Source organism: Ostrea edulis, chromosome 2 (genome assembly GCF_947568905.1).
Source record: "Ostrea edulis chromosome 2, xbOstEdul1.1, whole genome shotgun sequence".
Lineage (NCBI taxonomy): Eukaryota > Metazoa > Mollusca > Bivalvia > Ostreida > Ostreidae > Ostrea > Ostrea edulis.
Window position 1 is genome coordinate 60493321 of NC_079165.1, and position 19999 is coordinate 60513319.

Genomic DNA, 19999 nt, shown 5'->3' on the forward strand with positions numbered 1-19999 from the left:
TTTCCCCCATAGGCCCACAAGATTATCGAAATACAATCCTGGGTTAGATGTCTCCGACGGTGATGTAAGCGATGATGGCAGTGATGATGAAATCAACAAAGGCTTTGATCGACAAGAAACTATCAGAAACAAAATCGATATGTTTGGAAAAAACTGTTTCACCGACAACAACGAAGAAAGTCAAAGTGAAGGTGAGGAGGACACTGCTTGTAATGGATACAACGATCTTCAAAGTTTAAAGCAGAACACTACTACAGCCTGTTCTTGTGGTAAAAACTGTTTAAAAAATATCGGTGTAGAAGAGATACAGAACTCAATATTGACCACAAAGGAACTCACTAGGGATGAAAAGGACATGTTTATAATGGGAAGACTGATGTGTACTGGATTTGGTAGCAATACCCAACGTGGGAAAGAGAGGAAAAGGAAGAAATACGCATACTATTTCCAAAATCAAGAAATTTGTAAAGGTTCCTTTCTTTTCGCCTACGGAGTTGGATCAAAGTATGTGAAAAATCTAGTTTCCCACATGAATGAAAATGGACATGTTCCACGGACACACAAAAACAAGAACAGACGCCCATCAAATGCTTTCAATTTCGATGATCTTAAGAACGCAATCGACTACATCCAGAATTACGCTGAAGAATTTGGACTTCCACAGCCAACGGTGAAAAACAAAAGCATCCCCATCACATATTTACCTTCATCGGGCAGCAAAACTACACTCCATTCTTTGTATTCTACATCATGTGACGAGTTGGGTAAAAGAAAAGTGGGACTCACAACCTTCAAACTTCTGTGGAAAGACTGTTGTCCTCATATTAAATATATGACACCCCGATCTGACATATGCCCTATATGTGAGGATTGTAGAGCAAGAATTTCAACGGCGGTTGGGTTAGTTGAGAAGCAAGAGGACCTGCGCATTTTCACAGAACACTTGTCAAAGGTTGAGATGGAACGACAGGTAAATGATAAGTTTTGTTCAATACATATTTATTGAAGGATTGTGCCATTTTAAAATCAAATCAGAATTTACGTTTATTAAACACCTATTAGCTCTTATTTTATTTATTGAATTATTTCAGGTATATAATGATGCAGTGAAGAAAGCAAGAGATGAATCTAGTACATTCGCAAGACCAGCGGGATTACTTCCTCCATGCTCAACAAATCTTCAACATGTCCACTACACCTTCGACTTTTCTCAAGCGCTTTCCATTCCACATCATGCCAGACAGGAGGGACCACTTTATTTCTTGACACCAAGAAAGGTGCAGCTTTTTGGAGTTGCCTTAGAGGGATGTTACCAGCAGGTGAATTATATAGTTGATGAAGACCAGGGAATGGGAGAAAACGGGGCTGGCGTCAAAGGTTCAAACGGTGTGATTTCTATGCTACATCACTGCCTTACAACATTTGGATCTGGAGAAAAAGAATGCATTATCCATTGTGATAATTGTGCAGGTACGTTAACATTTGAATACGTTGTAGTGTATGCATTTTTTGTATTTTGCTCACCTTCAACTATACATCATGATTTTGTGTATTTTTTATCTATAAAATACTCGTACATGTATTTATAGAGGTAAATATTCTTCTAGGTGAGAATAAAAACAGATACGTACTGGGGTATCTGTCGTGGCGGACACTGTTAGGCCTACACAAGGATATTACCCTTTCAACGCAGGTGCCCTATCATGGACGTTGTCTGGTGGATGCTGGATTTGCCAACATCAAGCGTTTGTACCACAGGACTGATGTTGATAGTTTATCCGGTTTAGTGGATGTCATAAACAGAAGTGCCAAGTCAAACAGATCGGTGACATATCTAAATGATGCGGGGGAACACAACTGGGAATGGTTTGATTGGAAGACATTTATATCCCAGTACTTTGGCCCAGTAAGAGGCATAAGGAAAATGCACCATTTTAGATTCTCTTCGTCATTTCCTGGTAAGTTTAGAAATAAAATCCCCAGTCATTTTGCAAACTAACTGTATATCAGCGCATGAGATACTGATTCAGGTAGGAATTTCTTATCATTGCCTGCAAGAATATATTTTACAAATGTCTAAATATATTTATTTCTTTTTCCAGGAAAGATGTACGTCAGAGAAAGGGCTGATCAGGTAGAGACCGAAATTGTATTATTAAAGTCTGCTGTTACACCTGAAGACCTGACAGCTAATACCGTGATGCCGGATATTGTACCACCAGGAGGGATTTCTGCAGAGAGACAGAAATACCTCTATCGTATGGTCAGACCATTTGTCAGGGATCCTTATAAAGAGCTGACTTGTCCGAATCACGAGGAATAATCACACCATAATTTGGCCTATTATTGAAACTCTATGTCATTATTGGAATGAAGTATAGATACTCTAACATCATAAAAGAGCTTACATGTACATACTTCTTTGTTGTTGCTTCTACACACATTTTGACCCTTGACTGCATCAATAGCTCTTATAATAAGGCATCATGAGAATTATATGTCATGTATTCTAAACTGAAACCACGTAACGTTATTTGACGTTACGCTTATGACGTCAAAACACAGAACAATTCACTTTGCTTATATCGCAGTTTTTATGCAATTATTTTTTAGAAAACAAGTGAAAATTGATACACAAATAATCAGGAGGACTTGTTCTTTAAGAAAAACTAAAAAAGTGAATTTCCAAAATCTTGTTCCGAAGGTCCCTTTTCGCTTGATGCAACTCATATGTGACTTGGTATTATTACTAGTAACAGCTCCTCGGTAGAACCATTCGTGTTGACCATGTGGAGAAATACAAAGTCCCCAAAGAACATGAGGATGAGGACGAAATGACAAAGAGGCTGAGGATGGAGAGAATTGCCCCCAAATTGGAGGAGGGGGAGGACAGTGCCTCTGAGGAGGATTATCCCATTCCTTTAAAGAAAAACAAGAAAGGTCAGGCAAATGATGATATCCTTTTTATGCCCCCCTTCAAAGAAGAGGGGCATATTGGTTTGCACCTGTCGGTCGGTCGGTAGACCACATATTGTCTGCTCAATATCTTGAGAACCATTCACTTGATGATTATGATATTTCATATGTGGGTTGTTTATGAGTAAAAGAGGACCCCTATTGTTTTTCAGGTCCAAAGGTCAAGGGTTAATCTACTCTGGACATAGGAATATAATGTCCGCTCAATATCTTGAGTACCCTTTGCTTGACAGACATCAAACTTGGCACACTGGTACATCCTAAGGAGTAGATGACCCCTATTGATTTTGAGGTCACATGGTCAAAGATCAAGGGTCAAACTGGACATAGGAATATACTGTCTGTTCAATATCTTGAGAACCCTTTGCTTGACAGACATCAAACTTAGTACACTGGTATATCTTCAGTAGAAGATGACTCCAATTGATTTTGAGGTTACATGGTCAAAGGTCAAGGGTCAAACTAGACATAGGAATATACTGTCTGCTCAATATCTTGAGAACCCTTTGCTTGACAGATATCAAACTTGGTACACTGATACTTCTTCAGGAGAAGATGACCCCTATTGATTTTGAGGTCACATGGTTAAAGGTCAAGGGTCACACTGGACATAGGAATATACTGTCTGTTCAATATCTTGAGAACCCTTTCCTTGATAGACATCAAAACATTTTACATTGGTACATCTTCAGGAGAAGATGACCCCTATTGATTTTGAGGTCACATCTTTAAAGGTCAAGGGTCAAACTGGACATTGGAATATACTGTCCGCTCAATATCTTGAGAACCCTTTTCTTGACAGACATTAAACTTGGTACACTGATATGTCTTCAGGAGAAGATGACCCCTATTGATTTTGAGGTCACATGGTCAAAGGTCAAACTGGACATAGGAATATACTGTCCGTTCAATATCTTGAGAACCCTTTGCTTGACAGACATCAAACTTGGTACACTAGTACATCTTCAGGAGAAGATGATCCCTAATGATTTTGAGGTCACATGTGTAAAGGTCAAGGGTCAAACTGGACATTGGAATATACTGTCCACTCAATATCTTGAGAACCCTTTGCTTGACAGACATCAAACTTAGTGCACTGGTGTATATTCAGGAGAAGATGACTCCTATTGATTTTGAGGTCACATGGTCAAGGGTCAAACTGGACATAGTAATATACTATCCACTCAATATCTTCATAACCCTTTTGCTTGACATACATCAAACTTAGTACACTGGTACATCTTCAGGAGAAGATGACCCATATTGATTTTGAGGTCAAAGGTCAATAGTTGAATTTTACATAGTAATATATTGTCTCCTATATTTTAAGAATTATTTGCTTGATTGACACCAAACTTGGTACACTGGTACAGCATAAGGAGTAGATGACCCCTATTGATTTTTAGGTCACATGGTCAATCCACTCTTGAGATAGCAAGATATTGTCTGCTCAATATTTTGAATTGATGATACTACTATCAATTAAATGATGTGTGTGTATAACCCTTTTCAATTTTGCACCATGGGGGGAATATGTGTTTTACAAACATCTCTTGTTTCTTGTACAGTTGAGGATGTTTATAGCAAGGTGCTGGGGATGAACAATTTTGATTTGTTATGAATGTTCATGTAATTAATTAAATCCAACAAGTTCATGATATGTTTCAAAACTACAGGGAATAAAAATCACTTCACGGGAAGCAAAAAATTCATTATAATGCCCTGTTTACATGGATGTGCATTCAATCTTGCTTGGCTTTAAATCTAATGCGAAATCAAATGATGCACATTCAATTAATTGGAATTAAATATGATTCACACAGCAGGAATGCAAAGTAAACTAATGCATATTAAATTTGTACACATTTCCGAATTAACAGGAATAAAAGAAATGGGACAAAATAAGTGGAAGAAAATATTTCAGATATGAATGCCGAGTCCTTGGATTTCTTATACACCCGCATAAAAATGCAGGCATATTATGCTATACCGCTGTCGTCTGTTTGTCCCTCTAATTTTGTCTTTGCAACTCCTCCTAAACCCTTTGGGGGATTTTGATGAAACTTGGTGCAAAGAAAGATCACAATGTTGAGCTGAGCATATTGCAAGGGGAATGCTGTCCAATGTTTTTAAAGGAGTTGTGGCCCTTGGACTTAAGTTTTTCTATTCGAAATACTTTGTCTTCGCAACTTCTCCTAAACCCTTTGGGGAATTTTAATGAATTTTGGTACAAAGAAAGACGACAATGTTGAGGTGTGCATACTGCAAGGGAAAAGCTGTCGAATGTTTTTAGCTCACCTGAGCCAAAGGCTCAAATGAGTTTATTGATCAAAATTTGTCCGTTGTTTGTCGTCATCGGCGTCATAAACTTTTCACATTTTCGACTTCTTCTCAAGAACCGCTGGGCCAATTTCAACCAAACTTGCCACAAAGCATCCTTGGGTGAAGGGCTTTCAAGTTTGTTCAAATGAAGGGCCATGTCCCTTTCAAAGGAGAGATAATCACAAAAATGCAAAAATAGGATGGAGTCATTTAAAAATCTTCTTCTCAAGAACCACTGGGCCAGAAAAGCTGAGATTTACATGAAAGCTTCCTGACATAATGCAGATTCAAGTTTGTTCAAATCATGGCCCCCGGGGGTTGGATGGGGCCACAATAGGGGATCAAAGTTTTACATACAAATATATAGGAAAAATCTTTAAAAATCTTCTTCTCAAGAACCACTGAGCCAGAAAAACTGATATTTACATGAAAGCTCTCTGACATATATCAGTTTGTTAAAATCATGGCTCCCAGGGGTAGGATGGGGTCACAAGAGGGGGGGGGGGAGGATCAAAGTTTTGCATACAAATATATAGGGAAAATCTTTAAATATGAGCCAAGGTGACTCAGGTGAGTGATGTGGTCCTTGGATCTCTTGTTTAAAGGAGTTACGGCTCTTGGACTTTTTTTCTATTCAGAATTACTTTGTCTTTGCAACTTCTTCCAAACCCTTTGGGGGATTTTGATGAAACTTGGTACAAAGAAAGATCACAATGTAGAAATGAGCATATTACAAAGGGAATGCTGCACCGCTATTTTTGGAAGGAGTTAGGGCCCTTGAACTTAGATTTATTTTATGCAAGTACCTTGTCTTCGCAACTCCTCTTTAACCCTTTAGGGGATTTCAATGAAACTTAGTGCAAAGGAAGACCACAATGTGTAGATGTGCACATTACAAGGAGAATGCTGTGCCACTATTTTTGAAGGAGTTACAGCCCTTGGACTTAGATTTATTTAATGCAAAATACATTGTTATTGCAACTGACGAAATCCTTTTGAGGATAATCCTTTCGTGGATTTTCCTTGGATATGGATTTACTTTTTCAAATTCCTGGGTCAATAATGTAATTTTGTATGCGGGTGTATCATGTACCAGTTTAGTGGTGCCCTATTTTTTGCGAAATGACTTTCATGCTATATGAAGTATGTCACGTAAAACACTAAAAATAAATGAAAACATGTACATTAGCAATTTTCTGCATCTCATGTATGCGTTTGTTCCAATAAGTTCTCAAGAAATCACTTGATATTTTCTCTGATGACCAGCATTCAATCAAGGCAATTATTTCTTCAAGGGTCCAATCAACACCAGTAATTTTTTTTGTTTTTCAAACTACCACCCCTCCTTTTGAATTGGGAAAAATTAGCGACATTTTGCTCAAATTGGGAAAAATCATTCATAGTAAATTAAAATGGTAAAGATGCATAAAATAATCAAATAACAATTTTTTTGTTTGAGGTTTATTTCAGATCTGATTTAAAATCATTAAATAAACAATTATTTAACATTAAATATTTATTGGAAGTCACACCTTGTATAGATATTATTTACTTTTTCTAAGAAATACTTATTGTCTAATTTCATAAAGAAAATAATAAATTATTGATTCACCAGCATTTGTACCCATAATCTTGTAAATATTATATTAACAATCAAGTTTCCAGAATGTCTCTCCTGTTTGTATTTTTCGGATTTTAGTAAAACCCTCTACTGTTGGCCACTTCCTGTTATTAACCTGACCCTACATATAATGGCGGTCAAACTAAATTTGTCATCAATGTCATGGCTTAATGTGTATCTGGAAACTATATACTTCGCTGCATATCTGCTTATATGGATGCCTCTATTGTTTTACATATTCTTTACAAAACCTTTTGCATGTGCAGTGGTTTGGAGAATAAAACTGAAGAAAAAAACGTATTTACTCTTTGTCAGCAATATACGGTAACCTTTTTTTTAAATGGCCTACATTTCCCAAGATTTGAAATTGGGAAAAACATATATATATAATTGGGAAAAAATAGCTAATTTTAGTGAGGGGAAACAGCCGAATATCAGTGGCATTTTGGTCCCCCAAAAATCACTGAACACCTGGAACGTTTCATTCCGCCAACTTATATTTTGACATAATTCATATGGATTGGGTATCATAAGTCTACCATGACGTCATATGGTACAATATTCTTTTAAAAAATGACATTGTCATGAATTTTGAAGTTAATATTTTCAATTCCTTCCACCCGTCTTTACATTAAATAAATGTGAACATTACATTTTAACGCTCAGTGTCTTACGACATTGAAATTTATTTTCCCGCTTTCCTTTACTATGACGTCACAATGAATAATACATTTAACAGTTAGTGTCTTATGATGTCTAGATTTGTTTTACTTTAATATTCCACTGTTTGTGACGTAACGTCGCTATGTTACTAAATGTAAAGTTTCTGATATTTGAAATGAAAGTGCTAAAGCCTATCTAAAATCTTTGTGTTTCTTGTTTTATCTTTTATATATATATGAACTGATAACTATATATGATATAATTTTACAGTGAAATATTGAAACCAACACAATTACACAGTCAAGACAAACCCAAAAACTAGATATACAGTGTTCTGTGATATACATGTATGGCCCGACTCTAGTGCTCAAGGTTTTGATCTGAAATATACATTGATGTAATGGATTGCACATCCAGATATAAAAAGTGAATTCCGATACACTGGAAATATGTATTTACAGATAAAAAAGCAAAGAAGAAAAAAAAAGAAAATGAAGACAAAGAAACATAAAGAAAAACATGAGAGTGAAAGTGAAGATTCTGAAAAAAGAAAAGGTGATCAATCTCCAAAATCAAAGAAATTACACGGTGAAAAAGAGGCAGCACAGCAATGGACAGAGTGGGGGAACGAGAGGAGTAGAGACTACCAAGTTAGGGACAGATCTCCAGAGAGATGTAGAGAGTCTGTCAGGGGTAGAGATATCAGACACTCTCCTGACAGAATCAGGAATGATAGATACAGGGACAGATCGCCACGAGATAGAGATTATTCTCCGTGACACAGGGAAAGGCACTCACCCAAGAGACCAGGTCAGTCCTCTTCAGACAGAAGAGATAGAAATCAAGATTATTTTCCAAAAGATACGATATCGAGCCCCTTCTTCCAGAAGGAGAAAAAAAGATTCACCATCTCCAGACAAGAGACAAATTTCCCCGGGATAGATACAGGGATGGTGACAGAGATAGGAGGATATGGGATATGTAGTTACTGAGAAACAGTAGATCTCAGGGTGACAAGCGGAGGATCCAAGAGGGGAGAATATGGGGGGGGGGGGGGGGGGGGAGCGGGCCTAATTCAGGGAGAAAACAATCAATGTGTCTGTGGAGTTTAACATTGAGATGCAGGTGTCCTGGAGTTTAACATTGAGTTGCATGTGATTGTGGAATATTATGCATGTATTCCTTCAGTTCTAATTGGGAGTTAAGTGAGGAAATGAATTGCATTAAATTGCAGTTGCAGACATTTCATCAAATAACATTGTTATTTTTACTTTTTTAAACTGAACATCTGAATTGAATTCAATTTTTGATATCTATTCATAGAAATCAAATTTTTGGTATAAGTTTAAGAATGCATTTTGAAAATGTTCAGTGCTCATTCAGTACACATTGCAGGGTTACTGGATATGATTGATTTCCTTGGTTTATGATATAAACCTATATGACAAACACGTACTGTATGTAATACACTTTTATGACATTTTCTACATCAAACATGATAGCTCGAATAATAGGATGGTCGCTTGGCAACTGGAAGGTGTGGGTTCAGTTCTCGAGCCCAGCACCGCGTCAAACACAAGACGTTTAACATCTATAGGTATTGGCTGTTTCTTCACTAGCACCTGGCATTAAAAGTGAAAGGCAGTTTTGATTTATTTCAATATGCAAGCACACCTACCTAGTGCAGATTCAAGTTTCTTCAAATTGTGGTCCCCGGAAGTAGGGTGGAGCCAAATAGGGGACATTTTACATTGATTTTGCATATTAGGGAAACATCTTTAAAGATCTTCATCTCAATGATTAATTAGTCAATATGCAGCAAGCCTCTTCAGGTAGTCCAGAATCAAGTTTCTTCAAAATCAAATGATTGTTTGTTGGTATTTACTATAGTAGTGTGAAACTGGACACACATTTCACCGAAACTTGCTTGGGAAACGTACGAACTATTCTGGTGCTTTTATAATCGATCATTGTTTGCGAAAAATACCCCACCCCCACCCCCCCATATGCCGAAGATCGATATTTTTGGTCAAATATTAACGTCCATGCTAGAAATGTTTAATTTTCCCAAGCATTTTCATGTAAATCTAAACCGGTACGCTTTATCTCTCAAACTATTTTATATTACAAATTATTTTTACCAACTTTACGAAACACTGCTGTGAAAATGGTAACTAATGAAATAAATATGATACACGTCGGAAAGTATGCGAGAAGCGTGCAAAGTCACAATGTGTGCGACACATAAATTCCTTGAAAAATAGTATGGGGACGATCGAGTCAAGCGACACTAGCTACCCTGGCCGCGGAAGAGCTGTTGATCTTGTAAACGAAGTAGTAGCTCATATTGACGTTAACTAGATCTAACCCTGTGGTTTGAAGAAAGACGAATTGTAGAGCTAGACGATTTATCCAAAGTCATGTATAATATATACATGTATATTTAACAAAGATTAAAATTTTAATTTGTTTTCATTAACTCAATTTTTGTTCCATAATCATGAAAATTCTAAATATTACAATAGGTTCTAAACAAATATAGTTTCTAACAACGTATTCCAAAACAGGCACAAAGAATTAGACACCCCCCCACCCCCACCCGTCTTTGACAATGAGCTTCTTTTTTTTTATAATGTAGTGCAAATAAATTGAGACTGTCCCCTCCCCCGTTACTTTTAACAGTAGTTGTAGATGAAAAGAATATAAGCTTGAAAGTTATTATTTAAAAAATATTCCGCCAACCCTAACCCCAAGTGAACATATTGACAATGAATGACTTTCAAGGATGCCTACCTCAAAATCAAGATTAGCTTCATCCCTTCATATTTCTACAGGAAGTTAGGTATGTGAATAGCTTTTAATTGCAGTGTTTGCAAAAAAAATTCAATGACAGATTTTTGAGCAGTGCTTCATTTAGTATCTGTTCTACCCTGTTTTTGAGTACTAATTTCAACCCCAAATCCTTAAATTCTCCCAATATCTTATTATATGGTTGTGTTTAAGCATGTTATTATTATTTATTATATATTTTAAAGATTATTGTAAAAGATATATATAAAAATTCCATCAAATTATTTTTGAAATGAAAATCGGAATGATCTTGTAAAGTTTACAATTTTCTAAAAGGGGGTAATTCAAAGCTTATTATCTCCCTTGTATACCTAGAAAGTGGCCATGAAATTTATACACATTGTAAAGGACATCCTGATGGTGCTTCATGAAAAAAAGAAAAAATATTCATTGACGAGTTATTTTTGGCCACATCGTCCCGCATGTCCTTAATGTATAACAGTATTTCATATTGATCACCGATCGTAATAGATGAGCCATACCTGATAATTTGAAGAAGAAAAAAAAGGGGGGGGGGTCCTGTCCAAAAGAACCTGTGGTACAAATATGGATATGTTCAATGAAAAACATGACACATAAAACATATAAATAAATACCATATTTTATTGTTGAAAGATGTATGAATATTGCCAAACCTGTATGTAACCAGACACAAGTGAAAAGTTTCTTATCAAAGTTTGTCTATCATTTGTGTTTTAATGTCAAAATTTCAAACATATCTTCCAGTATATTCCTATTCACAATTTCTTTTTTTAATGTTGGAGGGGGACAATTGCTGGAAACAATGTTTTCTTGTTATGAAATGCCGTAGGAGGACTGGCTTTCGAACTTCGAGTATCTGTCTTCTGAATACTAGGAAGAGCGACGCCCCTATCGTGTTTTATCAGATGATGGGCTTTATCTGATGTCCCAGTGGACAATTCTTGACGTCTGACGTCTTCCAGCAATCTTTTTCTTTCTTGCAAATCCATTACTTCTTTTTCCATTTTAGAAATCCTAGATCTGACAGTTGCACACTCTTTTCGCAACATCTGTAAGAAAAACATGAATTGAATGCTTATATGTTCTGATCTAAATGTAATTTTATCCAGAAAGTTTTTGTTATCAAATCTTTTATACCTTAACTCCTCCAATCGTCTGAGGTTTGTCGGAATTAATTCGTCCAAGTTTTCTCTTCAGTCCTGCGATCTCTAATGAAGTTCTCGTGTAGAATTCATACAGGAAATCCTGCGGACTGAAATCAAAATGAATACGATGACAGCTCTGATACCAAAAACGATACATCTTACACACCTAGACAGAATTCGTACATTTTCCTATATATCTTGCATTACATTACTACACTCAAGGATCAAAAGTATATTTCCTCATTTTTAGATTTCACTATACAGCCAAGGAATACACTCATGAAAACCTTGTTAGACCATGGTTCCACATTTCTTCTTAAATCATCTATACAGAAACTTAAATATATACCTAGCCCAACACTCAAAAGTTATATCGGCGGTTTGTACTTTTCTAAAACAATCACTAGAATTAAGAAATGAAAGCTCGACGTCGGTTTAATAAATGAGTAAATTTCTTACATAACATCTATTGCATATTATGAGCGAGTGTATGTGTATGTATATATAAGTACGTGTGGAAGCATATGTATGTGCATATACAAATGTATATATATTATCTGAATGTTATTGTTCCTAATTTGTTCATTTGTTTGCTTCACTCATATGGGTGTACATGTTTTTTGCAAGAAAATATTATTACTAACTATATACTCATTACAACTTTCATATTTTAAAAACGTCACCAAAATTTGATAATCATTGTTATCATTATGAAAATTTCAGAATATATGCAGAATTCACTCAAAATTCATGACAAATGTTACTTTTATTTTTTAAGTATGAATTTCGAGGCAGACTTTTTATGCCCCCCTTTGAAAAAGAGGGGGCATATTGTTTTGCAACTGTCGGTCGGTCGGTCTGTAGACCACATGTCGGCTATCTTGAGAACCATTCACTTCATGATAATGATATTTCATGTGTGGGTTGGTTATGAGTGGAAGATGACCCCTATTGTTTTTCAGGTCAAAAGGTCAAGGGTTAATCTACTCTGGACATAGGAATATAATGTCCGCTCAATATCTCGAGAACCCTTTGCTTGAAAGACATCAAACTTAACACACTGGTACATCCTAAGGAGTAGATGACCCCTATTGATTTTAAGGTCATATGGTCAAGGTTCAAACTGGGCATAGGAATATACTGTCCATTCAATATCTTGAGAACCCTTTGCTTGACAGACATCAAACTTGGTACACTAGTACGTCTTCAGAACAAGATGACCCCTATTCATTTTCAGGTCACATGGTCAAGGGTCAAACTGGATATAGGAATATACTGTCCGTTCAATATCTTGAGAACCCTTTTCTTGACAGACATCAAACTTGGTACACTGATACGTCTTCAGGAGAAGATGACCCCTATTGATTTTGAGGTCACATGATCAAGGGTCACACTGAACATAGGAATACATTGTCCGTTCAATATCTTGAGAACCCTTTTCTTGACAGACATCAAACTTGGTACACTGATACGTCTTCAGGAGAAGATGACCCCTATTGATTTTGAGGTCACATGATCAAGGGTCACACTGAACATAGGAATACATTGTCCGTTCAATATCTTGAGAACCCTTTTCTTGACAGACATCAAACTTGTTACACTAGTACGTCTTCAGGAGAAGATGACCCCTATTGATTTTAAGGTCACATGTTCAAGGGTCAAACTGGACATAGGAATATACTGTCTGTTCAATATCTTGAGAACCCTTTTCTTGACAGACATCAAACTTGCTACACTAGTACGTCTTCAGGAGAAGATGACCCCTATTGATTTTCAGGTCACATGGTCAAGGGTCAAACTGGACATAGGAATATGATGTCTGCTCAATATCTTGAGAACCCTTTTCTTGACAGACATCAAACGTAGTACACTGGTAGATCTGCTGGAGAAGACGACTTATTGATTTTGAGGTCACATGGTCAAGGGTCAAACTAAACATGGGAATATACTGTCTCCTCAGTATCTTGAGAACCCTCTTCTTGACTGACATCAAACTTGGTACACTGATACGTCTTCAGGAGAAGATGACCCCTATAGATTTTGAAGTCAAGGGTCACACTGGACATAGGAATATGTTGTCCGTTCAATATCTTGAGAACCCTTTGCCTGACAGACATCAAACTTCTTACACTGGTGCGTCTTCAGGAGAAGATGACCCCTAATGATTTTGAGGTCACATAAGCAAGGGTCAAACTGGACATAGGAATATACTGTCCGTTCAATATCTTGAGAACCCTTTGCTTGACAGACATCAAACTTGGTACACTGGTACATCTTCAGGAGAAGATGATCCCTATTGATTTTGAGGTCACATAAGCAAAGCTCAAGGGTCAAACTGGACATAGGAATATACTGTCCGTTCAATATCTTGAAAACCCTTTGCTTGACAGACATCAAACTTCGTACACTGGTACATCTTCAGGAGAAGATGATCCCTATTGATTTTGAGGTCACATGTTTAAAGGTCAAGGGTCAACCCATCGTCGCAAACCACGGTTTTGAGTCCACTCACGCTCCCTCATAATGATGAAGAGAATCGAATAGAAGCACCCGTGGGTAACCGACGGTGGGGTCAACCTGGACATTAGAATATACTGTCTGCTCAATATCTTCAGAACCCTTCGCTTGACAGACATCAAACTTTAAATAGTACACTGGTGTATATTCAGGAGAAAATGACTCCTATTGATTTTGAGGTCACATGGTCAAGGTTCAAACTGGACATAGTAATATACTGTCCACTCAATATCTTGATATCCCTTTTACTTGACAGACATCAAACTTAGTACACTGGTACATCTTCAGGAGAGGATGACCCATATTGATTTTGAGGTCAAAAGTCAATAGTTGAACTGGACATAGTAATATATTGTTTCCTGTATTTTAAGAATTATTTGCTTGATTGACACGTACCAAACTTGGTACACTGGTATAGCATAAGGAGTAGATGACCCCTATTGAATTTTAGGTCACATGGTCAATTCACTCTTGACATAGAAAGATATTGTCTGCTCAATATTTTGAATTGATGATAATATTATCAATTAAATGATGTGTGTGTATAACCCTTTTCAATTTTGCACCATTGGGGGAATATGTGTTTTACAAACATCTCTTGTTTTGTTTTTTTAATGTTACATGTAATTGATCATTATTTTCCTTAAAGTTATAGTGAACCTAAGAGTGGTGGAGGATATAAAATAGCTTGTGAACACTTCTTTTATACATATGGCATATCAGATAGATTTTCTTATCATATTGGGATTGAGGCATTTCCATGTTGTGTGAATTCAAGTTCAACTAGTTGGGGTCAACATTTTTCATTGAGAATAAACATTGAAAATTCCACAACTCAACAATTTTGAAGGTGATGGGTGAGCGAAGTGGCCCATGGGTCCCTTGTTAAACAAATCCCACACAATAACCGTTTAAATGTGTAACAGTATTTCATATTGATCACCGATCGTAATACATGAGTCATACCTGATATTTTGAAGAAAAAAATACAGAAAAAGGGGGGGGGGGGTCCTGTCCAAAAGTACCTGTGGTACTAATATGGATATGTTCAATGAAAAACATGACACATAAAACATATAAATAAATACCATATTTTATTGTTGAAAGATGTATGAATATTACCAAACCTGTATGTAACCAGACACAAGTGAAAAGTTTCTTATCAAAGTTTGTCTATCATTTGTGTTTTAATGTCAAAATTTCAAACATATCTTCCAGCATATTCCTATTCACAATTTTTTTTTTAATGTTTGAGGGGGACAATTGCTGGAAACAATGTTTTCTTGTTATGATATGCCGCAGGAGGACTGGCTTTAGGACTGCGAACATCTGTCTTCTGAATACTAGGAAGAGCGACGCCCCTATCGTGTTTTATCGGATGATGGGCTTTATCTGACGCCCCAGTGGACAATTCGTGACGTCTGACTTCTTCCAGCAATATTTTTCTTTCATGCAAATGCATTACTTCTTTTTCCATTTTAGAAATCCTGGATCTGGTAGTTACACACTCTTTTCGCAACATCTGTAAGAAAAACATGAATTGAATGCTTATATGTTCTGATCTAAATGTAATTATTATCCAGAAAGTTTTTGTTATTAAATTTTTTATACCTTAACTCCTCCAATCGTCTGAAGTTTGTCAGAATTAATTCGTCTACGTTTTCTCTTCGGTCCTGCGATCTCTAATGAAGTGCTGGTGTAGAATTCATACAGGAAATCCTGCGGACTGAAATCAAAATGAATACAATGACAGACATTTCTTTCAACAATAAGGTATGGTATTTATTTATATGTTTTATGTGTCATGTTTTTCATTGAATATATCCATATTAGTACCAGAGGTACTTTTGGACTGGACCCCCCCCCCCCCCTTTTTCCGCTGTATTTTTCCACCTTCAAATTATCAGTTATGGCTCATCTGTTACCATCGGTGATCAATATTATATATGAAATACTGTTACACATTTAAACGGTTATTGTGTGGGATTTGTTTAACAAGGGACCCATGGGCCACTTCGCTCACCCATCACCTTCTTCAAAATTGTTGAGTTGTGGAATTTTCAATGTTTATTCTCAATGAAAAATGTTGACCCCCAACTAGTTGAACTTGAATTCACACAACATGGAAATGCCTCAATACTAATATGATAAGAAAATCTATCTGATATGCCATATGTATAAAAGAAGTGTTCACAAGCTATTTTATATCCTCCACCACTCTTAGGTTTACTATATAACTTTTAAAAAAGAAAATAATTGGATCCTCCTGTCCTGACTATATGCACATCTACAAATGACAATGAAGCACTTTACGAAGTTTGAACTATATCCGCTAACCTATATAGGAGGAGAAGCGTTCACAAGATTTTCTTACGGACGGACAGAAAGTATACAAAAAAAATGTTTCCCCCTGAAACTAGGAGAGGAGACATACCCATAATAATTATACTTAAGAAACCTATTCACAAAATTTTTCCGACTAATATCAAAATTTACAAACACTGTAATTTCCTTATTTTTCATTTCGTGTTGACTTTCTTAATTAATATGTAAAGTACATCCATGGTTTATAAAAGTTGAGTACATACTTATGACCTTGTGATCGATATTTGATTATCAGACAGAATTTTTTTTTTTCATCTTAAATTAGTCCTAAGATATTTTGTGAATAAGGGCCCTGATCCTTTCATCCGTTCACCTACGATCGATACATGATCACATAGGGTGTAGCGATCGTAGGTGAGCGGATCAAAGAATGTAATCTTAATTAAATTATGTTATGTACCTTTCTCATCGTCGGATACCCACGGATGATCTTGTTTTTTACTCATCATGATGAGTAAAAGACGAGATCACCCGTGGGTATCCGACGATGTTTCTTTCTGTGAAAATATCAAGGGGGGGGGGGGTATCCGACGATCTAACTTTCTGTGAAAATGTCAAAGTGGGGGGGGGGGGCATATCCCACGTTTATCTTCTCGCGGGATTTACTACTTTCACGTGCGATGATGTCACAATCGGTTCGTCCATTACTGCATGACGTTTTTGATCAATACGTCACAAAGAGAAAACATTTCGTTGCATGTGAACACAAAACATTCTGTCAAATATTTCCAAGGTAAAGTTATTTAAAAATATTTACTACTAATCGAGTGATACTCGACCCAATAATTTAGAATATCCAATTTGCACTGTGTACATTGTATCAGAAAATGTACAATAAATGATTGTGTATGTATAATACTGTAGTTTGTGGTTTAATGTTTTATTTTCTATTCTACAACAGAGATGATTGAGATTGGTTCCAGTGCGTTTCCATTTCGATTGGAAACGTTTCTGAAGAATAATACAGATATCGATGTCCGTGCTCTCTTGACTGCCGATCTCGGAGAATTCACGTAAGTTCTCTATAGATCCTCTTATTTGTTGTACACTCAAAGGTCAAAACTTGAAGTATTTCTGCACTGCTAATTTTCACTATATCATTCCAATACGCTGTAAGATGTGTAGTACTGAGGGTGATATATATATATCCCCTATATAAATAGATGTACAAAATTATCCCATGGGGATCCGGGTTAGAATAGGTCCTCAGTACCCCTTGCTTGTCGTAAGAGGCGACTAAATGGGACGAGACCTTAAAAACCGAGGTCCTATGTCACTGCAGGTTTGGCATGATCAAGATCCCTCCCTGCTCAATGACCATAAAGCGCCGAACAGAGGCCTAAATTTTGCAACCCTTCGTCGGCAATGGTGATGTCTCCATATAAGTGAAAAATTCTCGAGAGGGACGATTAACAATATACAAACAATCAGAATACAACATTAATGTAGAAATTTAGACATTGTATATAGAGGGGATATCACCCTTACTACAAATCATATAGCGTATGGATAGAAATTCAGAGGCCTCTGATAATTCATTGAATAATGCAATTTTTAAAGCACTGGTAGAAATATTTCTACTGCAGCCATCGCTAAAAATTCCACAAATCCTGCATAATCGCTTAGATCGAAATCTGCTGTTGTTATTTTTCTATGTATTACAGTTTTTAACACTCACTAGATTAACCATGTTGTAAGAACTTTATTTAAACTTAATCTTACATATTTCATATCAATTACATGTAACATTAAAAAAAAAAAGTCTGCCTCGTAATTCATAAATCGACCCTTAAAAAATAAAGTAATATTTGTCATAAATTTTGAGTGAATTCTGCATATATTCTGAAATTTTCATAATGAGAACAATGCTTATGAAATTTTGGTGACGTTTTTAAAATATGAAAGTTGTAATGAGTATATAGTTACATGTAGTAATAATACTTTATTGCAGAATACACCCATATGGGTCAAGTAAACAAATGAACAAATTAGGAACAATAACATTCAGATAATACATATCAGTGATTATGCACATACATATGCTTCCACACGTACTTATATATACATACACATACACTCGCTTATAATATGCAATAGATGTTATGTAAGAAATTTACTCATTTATTAAACCGACGTCGAGCTTTCATTTCTTAATTCTAGTGATTGTTTTAGAAAAGTACAAACCGCCGATATAACTTTTGAGTGTTGGACTAAGTATATATTTAAGTTTCTGTATAGATGATTTAAGAAGAAATGTGGAACCATGGTCTAACATGGTTTTCATGAGTGTATTCCTTGGCTGTATAGTGAAATCTAAAAATGAGGAAATATACTTTTGATCCTTGAGTGTAGTAATGTAATACAAGATATATAGGAAAATGTACGAATTCTGTCTAGGTGTGTAAGATGTATCATTTTGCTATCAGAGAATTTGTGTGTATACTTGTTGATTTCAGTCCGCAGGATTTCCTGTATGAATTCTACACGAGAACTTCATTAGAGATCGCAGGACTGAAGAGAAAACTTGGACGAATTAACTCCGACAAACCTCAGACGATTGGAGGAGTTAAGGTATAAAAGATTTAATAACAAAAACTTTCTGGATAATAATTACATTTAGATCAGAACATATAAGCATTCATTTCATGTTTTTCTTACAGATGTTGCGAAAAGAGTGTGTAACTACCAGATCCAGGATTTCTAAAATGGAAAAAGAAGTAATGGATTTGCATGAAAGAAAAAGATTGCTGGAAGAAGTCAGACGTCAAGAATTGTCCACTGGGGCGTCAGATAAAGCCCATCATCCGATAAAACACGATAGGGGCGTCGCTCTTCCTAGTATTCGGAAGACAAATGTTCGCAGTCCTAAAGCCAGTCCTCCTGCGGCATATCATAACAAGAAAACATTGTTTCCAGCAATTGTCCCCCTCAAACATTAAAAAAAAATTGTGAATAGGAATATGCTGCAAGATATGTTTGAAATTTTTAAATTAAAACACAAATGATAGACAAACTTTGATAAGAAACTTTTCACTTGTGTCTGGTTACATACAGGTTTGGTAATATTCATACATCTTTCAACAATAAAATATGGTATTTATTTATATGTTTTATGTGTCATGTTTTTCATTGAACATATCCATATCAGTACCACAGGTGCTTTTGGACAGGACCACCCCACCCCCCCTTTTTCTGTATTTTTTTCTTCAAAGTATCAGGTATGACTCATCTATTACGATCGGTGATCAATATGAAATACTGTTACACATTTAAACGGTTATTGTGTGGGATTTGTTTAACAAGGGACCCATGGGCCACTTCGCTCACCCATCACCTTCTTCAAAATTGTTGAGTTGTGGAATTTTCAATGTTTATTCTCAATGAAAAATGTTGACCCCAACTAGTTGAACTTGAATTCACACAACATGGAAATGCCTCAATACCAATATGATAAGAAAATCTATCTGATAAGCCATATGTATAAAAGAAGTGTTCACAAGCTATTTTATATCCTCCACCACTCTTAGGTTCACTATAA

The 19999-nt window shown here is 36.1% G+C and overlaps 3 protein-coding genes across 4 annotated transcripts in view; all 3 read left to right on the top strand.

Annotated features, from left to right (window-relative positions):
* Positions 1 to 2407, top strand: part of LOC125676952 (uncharacterized) — a 3833-nt gene extending 1426 nt beyond the window's left edge. Inside the window, exons 2-5 of the mRNA XM_048914840.2 lie at positions 1 to 970; positions 1092 to 1470; positions 1608 to 1958; positions 2103 to 2407. The exon at positions 1 to 970 is cut by the window's left edge and continues 26 nt beyond it. Coding sequence (XP_048770797.2) covers positions 1 to 970; positions 1092 to 1470; positions 1608 to 1958; positions 2103 to 2323 — 1921 coding nt within the window. The 3' untranslated portion in view covers positions 2324 to 2407. The remainder of the gene's footprint in view (positions 971 to 1091; positions 1471 to 1607; positions 1959 to 2102) is intronic.
* Positions 1 to 8184, top strand: part of LOC125679997 (RNA-binding motif protein, X-linked 2-like) — a 22471-nt gene extending 14287 nt beyond the window's left edge. For both annotated transcript variants that reach the window (XM_056154656.1, XM_056154657.1), the window contains exons 3-4: positions 2760 to 2940; positions 8044 to 8184. In XM_056154656.1, coding sequence (XP_056010631.1) covers positions 2760 to 2940; positions 8044 to 8093 — 231 coding nt within the window. In that variant the 3' untranslated portion in view covers positions 8094 to 8184. The remainder of the gene's footprint in view (positions 1 to 2759; positions 2941 to 8043) is intronic.
* A 9180-nt stretch (positions 8185 to 17364) lies between these two features.
* On the top strand, positions 17365 to 19400 carry LOC130046353 (uncharacterized). Its single transcript, XM_056153417.1, has 3 exons — positions 17365 to 17474; positions 18918 to 19032; positions 19122 to 19400. Exons 1-3 carry the CDS (start codon positions 17365 to 17367, stop codon positions 19398 to 19400), a joined length of 504 nt encoding a protein of 167 aa, XP_056009392.1.
* The last annotated feature ends 599 nt before the right edge of the window (positions 19401 to 19999 follow it).